Source organism: Oratosquilla oratoria, chromosome 17 (genome assembly GCF_046742065.1).
Source record: "Oratosquilla oratoria isolate Oo_2021 chromosome 17, ASM4674206v1, whole genome shotgun sequence".
In the NCBI taxonomy this organism is placed as follows: domain Eukaryota; kingdom Metazoa; phylum Arthropoda; class Malacostraca; order Stomatopoda; family Squillidae; genus Oratosquilla; species Oratosquilla oratoria.
In genome coordinates, this window is record NC_134793.1 from 55289389 (window position 1) to 55298230 (window position 8842).

General features: G+C 39.0%; 1 protein-coding gene across 1 annotated transcript in view; it reads left to right on the forward strand.

Annotated features, from left to right (window-relative positions):
• The first annotated feature begins 247 nt into the window (after positions 1-247).
• Positions 248-8842, forward strand: part of LOC143034294 (ATP-dependent DNA helicase Pif1-like) — a 14049-nt gene continuing 5454 nt past the window's right edge. The window contains exon 1 of the mRNA XM_076200230.1: positions 248-743. Within this exon, the coding sequence (XP_076056345.1) occupies positions 248-743 (496 nt within the window). The remainder of the gene's footprint in view (positions 744-8842) is intronic.

Below are 8842 nucleotides of genomic sequence, written 5' to 3' on the forward strand. Positions count from 1 at the left end.
AAGTTCGAGTTTAGAAGATTACAATGACGAAATCTACTTAGATGCGCTCGATGACATACAACAACAGGTTTAGAACTGTGGTGGTGGTGAGATATGCGCTTATGGATTGCCTCCTTCAAGGGGGAAAGAGAAAACCTCAAATGTAATTAGACGCGAAAAAGCTTACAATACCGATAGGTTGAAAGAAGAGGTTTCATCTCAGATTGTATTACTTAACAAAGAACAACGTGTTATTTACGATGCCGTAATGGATTGTGTAAATAACAGGCGTTCTGGCGGTTTTTTCCTGAATGCCCCTGGCGGGACGGGGAAATCGTTTGTGTTGAACCTGTTATTGGATACTGTGCGTGCAAATAGTGAAATAGCATTAGGTGTTGCTTCCTCGGGTATTGCTGCTACAGTTTTACACGGAGGCCGAACGGCCCAAAATATGTTCAGAATTCCAATAATGGAGCACAATGAAGTGAAACCATGCAGTATAAAGCTAAATTCGGAGCTTGCAAGGCTGATTAGGATGACTTCACTTATAGTTTGGGACGAAGTGGTGATGGCTAACAAAAATACAATAACTGCATTGGATTATACTGCTAAAGACATAACGGGCAACAAAGATTGTTTTATGGGTGGCATCCCGTTCGTGTGTGCCTGTGATTTTCGACAGATGCTGCCCGTCATCAGAGGCGGGGGTAAGAATGAGGAGTTGAAGTATAATATCAAAAAGGCGTTTTTCTGGGAGGATTTACGTAAGTTCGAATTAGTACAAAATGTTAGATTGAAGGCTGAGGATAAAGAAAACAGGACATTCGCAGAATTTTTTTTACGGATTAGCATGGGTGAAACAGGTAGATTCAGATTTCCCCCAAAAATTTGTATTTTGGTTAAAACAAAGGATGATGTAATCAAAAAAGTTTACGAAGAGCTCGAAGCTAACGCCAACAGCTATCAATATTTCCAAAAAAGAGCCGTAATATGTCCTAGAAACGAAGACGTAGACCATAAACGAGGTGATCTATGAAAGAATCAAAGGTGGTGAACATATATACAGGAGTGAGGATAAACCGATCGGAAACGATGAAATTGAAATTCAAACTTCGGTATATAACAAAATTGATTCTCCTTCTATTCCGTTACATGAGTTGAAACTAAGGGTAGGATGTGTTATCATGATAATGCGAAACATATGTCCACCTAAACTTTGTAACGGTACCCGTATCATGGTTACGAATCTGGCAAAGAACATAATTGTCGGGAAGATTTTAGGTGGGGTGTTCAACGGCATTCAGGTCATTATTCCAAGGATTTCCCTTGCATCCAACGATACACCCGTCAACTTCTCCCGAAGACAATTCCCCGTCAAACTAAGTTTTGCTATGACAATTAATAAGTCGCAAGGGCAAACTTTTGACAAATGTGGATTATTGTTGGATTCGTCCGATTGTTTTGCCCATGGACAGCTCTATGTGGCATGTTCAAGGGTTACAAACTGGGACTCATTAATTATTTTCCGAGGTTACCATAAGGTTAACGGTGAATGTGTGGTGAAAAATCCGGCAAACGTTGTATATAAAGAATTTTTTCGGACATGCCATCCATTAGAGAGGGAGAGTCTTTAGTGAAAGATATCGACAGCGATCAGGTAATTCCAGAAGAGGAACCTGAATTGGGTACCGTTGAGATTCCTGCTTGAGCTTACAATATTTCTGAAGAAGCCGCAACGGAAATTATCCTGATTACGACTATGCCGTCGACGAGTCAGAATCAGACATGTCGGTCCCCCTTAGCGTTTGGGAAAGGACTTTCTAAGAAAAAGAAGAATTAAAGAAGGAGAATAAAAATATGAAGCAAGAATTAAAGAAGGAGAAAGAAGAATTAAAGAGAAAAAAAGAAAAACTCCTCGAGATCATAAAATATACTTCAAAACGGGATGCCGATGAGTACATCGAGTGTGTCCCATGGGAAAAAATAGAAAAAGAGACCGGAGGTCGTGGAGCGAGCGAAGCGAGCATGCGCCGCAAGCCAAGGCACCCACGTCGTAGCCGGTGCCTTGTATATATGTATATGTATATATATATATATATATATATATATATATATATATATTTGTATATACATACATACATATTTGTATATATATATATACATATATATATATATATATATATATATATATATATATATACTTATGTATAGGTTAGTTTTGACTATTATTCCTTTAATAATTGTCACCCCTTCCTTCTTCGGTGAATGACATACTACAATATTAACTAGGATGAAATATATAAAAGACGCTATTGGGATACAAGGAAGTATAAAGGATTTCAATTAGACTAAAATATCTGATCCTAAAAGATACTTTTAGCCCTAATATGTTTTCAATAACTATAGTTAATATATTAGTTCAAGCTTCAGCTCAACTTTCCGTACACAAAGGGACTTTAAGCGCAGTTAGCCATCTCCTTGCATAAACTCCTAACATATCATCTTAACCTGCAAGAAGAACAACAATTCAGGAAATTACTAATCTATTAAGAAGTAGTTATAATAGAATGCATATCTTCAGATGTTTAAGAAATGCAAAGCCTCAACACAGCTCAAAATTGTATATAAACATTAAAACAAAAATGTAATGTTTATTCTCTCCCTCCCCTAGCAAAGTGAAATGGAGCATGTAATTTCCCAAGATTGGTAGGAAGATGAGGAGCTATTGCCGAAGGTATTACGCCAAAGAAAACGGTGTTCTCTAAAGGCTGAGGCGACAATACCCTCAGTATCATGGCTTATCTTGTCAAACACCAAACGAACTTATTATTCAAATTCGTCTGCAGCAAAATCTTTATAATTTGCCGTGGTATTGAAGGTTATAAAGATAAGGAGTTATCTTTCATGAACTGACATTGACATTATACACGATGATCATATGGCTTACGTATCTTAGAAGCATACATTACAACGCTTTTCATGCATTCAGGAAATATCATTTGAATACCAACAGTCGTCCAAACCTGGCTATCTTATGGTTTACAATAACGGTGGATAGTAAAAAAATATATTATTCTTATCATTAACTCTAATAAAATTAACTTACGTGGGATGGTGATGAGAATTTTTGTTACCCTTAAAACTGCCAGGTATACAAAATAAACACTAATGCATATAAAGAAATGCAATATTTTGCTAAATAAAGAAATTATTTACATACAATTTCTTTGGGTGGTTTAGGAGAACTACAACAAACAGAGCTTCACAATTGGATCTACAAACTGAAAACTTGCGGTCACCAGAAAGTCAGAGAAATAAATGTAAAGTACATGAGAAACAAGGTTGAATTTTTACGGGCTTGCCTCAAAGCTAGGAACCTATTACTCATTTTTGAGTCAGGAATCATCTTGAGAAGTTGAAGAAGATATTTTCTAATAACTTTGTAAATAAAAAAAATAAAATAAAAATAAAAAAAGCCAAGAACACCGGCGTGCCCAACTCGGTATTTTGCATAACGAAATTTATTCTGGTCAATGCCAAACCATCACCGAGTTGAGGAATGGCTTCCAAATTGGTTAGAATAAGATATTTTAACACTTAAAAAAAGAATTCCTAAAGTTAATCCTGCCTATAACACTCATTTCAATTCCACCAAACTGCAATCAAAACCATTAAAAACTCTTCCAACCCACGCTTCTACCACAGCAACTTATAAAATCTTGCCCATTTTCCACCTGCGCTTGCCCTCCGGGACTCTAGTGGACCCGGACTCACCTCTAAAGGACAGGAGCTCCCAGCTCGGTCTGCCAGACGCAGAGGACGTCTGTGGGAAATGAATATCCGTCTGTCTTCGCCCAAGTGCACCGAATCTTATTCCGTGGAGGCAGAGGCGGAGGCGGATGTGGAGGTTAAAGCCATTTCAAGATAAGAGGTGAAAGAGAAGGCGTCGGTGTCAGCTTCCGTGGTGGCGGTCATGGTCAGGGAGTGGAGGTTAGGGGGCAGTATTCCCATCGCCAAGGGGTAAAGCTTCCATAACTCCAATCGCCATATGGGGGTAGAATATCCTCTTGATTGGATGAAATAATCTCGTGGTAGCAAGAAAAATTGTATGTAAATATTTCAATTCTCTGTGGGTGAAATGAGATGGGATGTTGGAAATTTACTCGTGCCCCATACTTGTGCACTTCTGTTCTTCATCCTCCTTGAGATGACTTCAGCTTTAGCAAAATTTGTCAGTCATTCAATAAACGCCACCAGTTTCTGATTTGTGATCCCAGTGGTAGTTTGTGAACTACACCTTGAGAACTGCTACATGAAATTGACCAAAATCGTTTACGAGTGAGGTTTTTAGAATCATATCCATTCAGGAGGATCAGGGCCCTTCTCTCCTGAAAAAAAGGCTTTTATTCAGAGCTGTGTTCCTGAAATGCATCCTTGACACTGAGTAGCATATGTCTGCTTTGAAAATATGTAAAACTACCTTTTGTAAGCAGTAGCTTTGATAATTTTTGTACTCTTGTTGTACATATCCATAGTTAATGGTTCAAAAACATTATTATTTAGCTTTTCATTTGGTTATTAGTTTTTTTGTCCATTTACTTGTTTAGTTGCATTTGTTAGGAAAACTACTGTGATAAGGAAGTATCACCTTCACTAAGGTCCTTAAGAAATGCAAATCAACTACGAAACGTAGTTCTTCATAGTGGTTTCCTGATCACCTATTTCCTTCTTTCTCCTCCACCTACTTCTTTTCCTTTTGCTCCTCTTCTTGTTCCTCCTGCTACTTTTTCTTCTTTTTCTCTTCCTCTTCTCACCTTTTCTATTTATTCTTCTCTCTTTATATTTTTCTTACTACTCCTTATACTCCTACCTCTATGTGCCCTTTTCGTTTTCATTCTCCTCCTTCTTCCATTATGTAATATAGATAGCATGAGATTTATGCAATCAATGCTTTAGAGACTTAATTGACACTAATGTGGACCTGAGTACCGTAGCATTCTAGAATGACTAGAGACTGATATCCATTGAAAAAAGAATGCTGCATCCTTTTCACTTTTTCTCCTGTTCCTCCTCCTACTTCTTCACTCCCTCCTCTTTCTGTACCTTTTCAATTGTTCTCCTACCCCGTCTCCTGCCTCTCCTCTTTCTCTTCTTTCTGCACCTTTTTATCCTACTCCTCTCCTTGACCTCATCCCACTCCCCTTCCTCCTGTTCATACTCCTCGTCCTGTCCCATTCTTCTCCCTCATCTTTCTCCTCCTTCAAATACTCCTTTTTGCCCTCCTTCTTCTTCTACTCACTCTCTTCTTCATCCTGTTATTCCTTTTCCTTCTACTCCTCCTCTTCCTCCTCTCCTTTCTCGTCCTCGTTCTCTACCTACTCTTCCTATTACTACTCCTGCTTTCTTCTATTTCCCCCTCCCCTTGCCTCTCCTTCCCTTACTCCTCCTCCTCCACCTCCTCCTCCTCCATCCCTTTTTCCTCCTGCACCTCCTCCTCCTCTTTCCCCCGTACTTCTTATTCTCCTCATATTCCACATTCTCATCCTCTCTTCCTTCTTCTTATCTTCCTCCTTCTACTCCTCCGAATCTTCGCCTTAATCTCCTATTCCTTTTTTTTTTCCTTATCTCCTTCTGCTTATTCTCTTCATAATCCTCCACCTCCTAATCGATCTACATATCCTCCTTCTGCTTCTTCTCTTCATATTACTCTTCCTCCTACTGCTCTTTCTTTTTTGTATTATTCCTTCTCCTTTTCCTCCTCCACATTCTTCTCCTTTTCCTCCTCCTCCAAACTTTTTTTTTATCCTCCTCCTACTCCTCCTACTCCTACTTCTCCTTTTTACTCCTCCTCTTACTCCTTCTCTCCTACTTCCCCTCCCCTCCCGTCCCCCTCAGTTTTTTCTCCCTTTTCTATCTCTCACCCTCATCATTCTAATACTTCATCCTCCTTCCGTTTTTTTTTTCCTTCTCTTCCTATTTCCCCTTCCTCCCATCATTTCTCTACTCATCTACCTATACTCTTTCCTTTCTTACTTCGCCTCCCTCTCCTCCCCTTATACTTTCCTTTCTTCCATTACATAGTCCTTCTGCTGATTCTGATCGTCCAGCACCTCCTCCTCTTCCCCCTCGCCCTATTCTTCTTCCCCTTCCTAGCCCTCTTCTTCTCTTTATCCTCTTCATACTTCACTTCCTCATCCTATTCCATCTACTTCTCCTCCTACTCCACTTGCTCAGCGACCTCCTTGTCCTTCTCATGCTCCTACTCCTACTTCTTTCTTGTCGTCATCCTCTTCCTTCTGTCTCGTCTTATACCATCTTTTCGTTCTTTACATTTTTCTTACGCTTCCTCCCCTCCTCCTCATCTTTCTCCTCATTTTCTCACTCCATTCCTCCCTTAATCCTTCTTCCACTAATCATCCTCCCCATCTTAATTTTCTTTTCGTTCTCTCACAGCTCGTTCTCCACCTTGTCCTCCTCCTATTCCTCCTCCTACATCTCCTCCTCTTTTCCATTTTACTTCTTTTTTGTCTCTTTCTTTCTATTCCTCTTCCTCCTACTCCTACTCCTACTCCTACTCCAACTCCTAATTATTCCACTCCTTGTTCTCTTTCTCATACCTCAACTTTAACTCCTACTCCTTATTCTACCGGTATTATTTTCATCTCCTATTTCTATTTTAACTTCTCTCCTTCTCCTCCTCTTCCTCCTCTTCATTATCTTCCTCCTCTTTCCCCTTTTCCTCCTCTTCCAACAACTCTTTGCCTTCTTTATCCTTCTATCCCTATTCCTATTCCTCATCCTCATGCACTTCCTTACCCTCCTTGTCTTCTTCCGCCTTCTCTTCCTTCTCGTCCTCCACCTTCATTCCTCCTCCTTCTCTTTCTTCTGTTGCTTATGCTCGTTTTCCTTCTCCTCCTCCTCCCCTCTTTCCACTCTTCTTTCTTCTCAATTTATTTTTCCTATATTTTTTGCTCTAACTATTCCTTTTACTCATTCTACTTCCCCTCCACCTTCTGCTTCTAATCCTATTCTTCCTCCTTCTCTTACTCCTTCTATTCCTACTCTTTAATCTTATTCTCTTACCACTCTTTCTTCCCTTTTCCTCTTACTTTCTCTTATCCTTTTCCTCCTTTTACTCTCCCTATTCCCCCTCCACTTCCTCCTACTGCTTCTCGTTTTTATCCCATAGCTCCCCTCGAGAGAAGAGAAATTCATTTTCTTAGTTTTTCTCCTTCTATTCTTAGTGTTCCTCCTCCTCCTTCTTTTTCTGCTCTTTCTCTTCTAGTGTTCCATATTATTTGCATTCTAATTCTCCCTCTGCTTTAACTCCCGACGCCCCTTTTCTTCCTTTTCCCCTACCTCCTTTTTCTCACCCTCTTTCTCTTTCTTCTAATTCCCATGCCCTTCCCTTCCCTTTCCTGTTATCCCTACTCCTCTCCTTATTCTTTCTCCCCCTCCTATACTTTATTTTCTCTTCTTCCTCCTGTTTATTCTACTCCTTCCATTCTATCAACTCCTACTCCCCCTTTTCCTTATTTCTATCTTTTATTGTGTTTCTCCTTCTCCCTCTCCTTCTACTTCTCTTCTTTCACTTCCGCTGCCTCCTACTTTTCTTATTCGTCCTTCTGCTACTGTTCGTTCTCATCCCATTCCTCCCTTTCTCCTCCTGTTTTCCATTTTCTCCCCATTATCCTCCAGATGCTCATTCTGCCACTTCCTACACCTTTTTCTCTTCCTCAGCCACCTCCTTATCCTCCTCCATCTCCTCTTACTACTTCTATATCCTCTCCTCCTTCGCACTTTCCTCTTCCTTTTCGTTCACTTGCTTCTACTGCTCTTCGTCTATCTCCTCTCTCTCTCTCCTCATCGTTCTCCTTATCATTCTCCTCCCCTATTAAAACCTTTAGCTCTTCTACTCTTCCTTCTCTTTGTCTATCGTATTCTCCTCATCCTTTTCCTTCTTCATCTCCTTTTTTCCTACATTCTTAATACTCTTTTCGTTCATTATTGTACTCCTTCATTCTTTTTCTTATTTTTTCTCCTTCTTCGTCCTTTTTATTCATCTTCTTCGTATATGATCCACATATCCTCCAGAGTTTTTCTTCTTTTCTTCTTTCCTTTTATATTTTGCCTCATCATCCTCTTCCACAACCTCGTCCTTATCTTTTTAGTCTCCTCCATGTCATTTACTTTGTAACATTTTATTTTTTCTTGTATATTTCACTTTGTCTTCATATTTCTCTTCAAGCTTCTTTTTACACAACCTCAGATTTTCTTGTTTCCAGATTTTACTTATCTTGTTTTATTTTACTTTTTGCGACTTCCACCTTCACACACCTCGATATTTTTTTTTCTAATTTTTCACCCGTTGCTCGTCTGTCATCCACTTCATCCACTTTTCATTGATTGCAATTTCTTACTACAATTCTCGTTTAGAACTTCTTTGCTTTCTTTTTTGCTTCCCTCTGATTTACATTTTTTTCCTTTTTCCTCCCCATCTTACACGCTTTTCTTCTTTCTCCATTCTTTCTCTTTCGTCTTCCCATTCTTTCATCTCGAACTTTTGTTTTGTGGTGTCACAGCATTTTATTTAGATTTGTCTTCAATATCACATTTCTAAAAATCATCTTTCTACAATAATTTTCATTATCAAAACAGAAAATTCAATTCAGCCAACAAAAAACTCATCGATATTGACATTGAAGATTTTACTTTGTTTTTTAAATCCAGTTTCATATTTCTTTTTACCATATTCTTGTGATTTATTTTCCGTCTTATCCCTAGGTACTTTGTATTTAACTTTCTTTCACCCGGTAGTCATCTGTCATCAACTTTATACACTTTCATTGATTACAATTTCTTG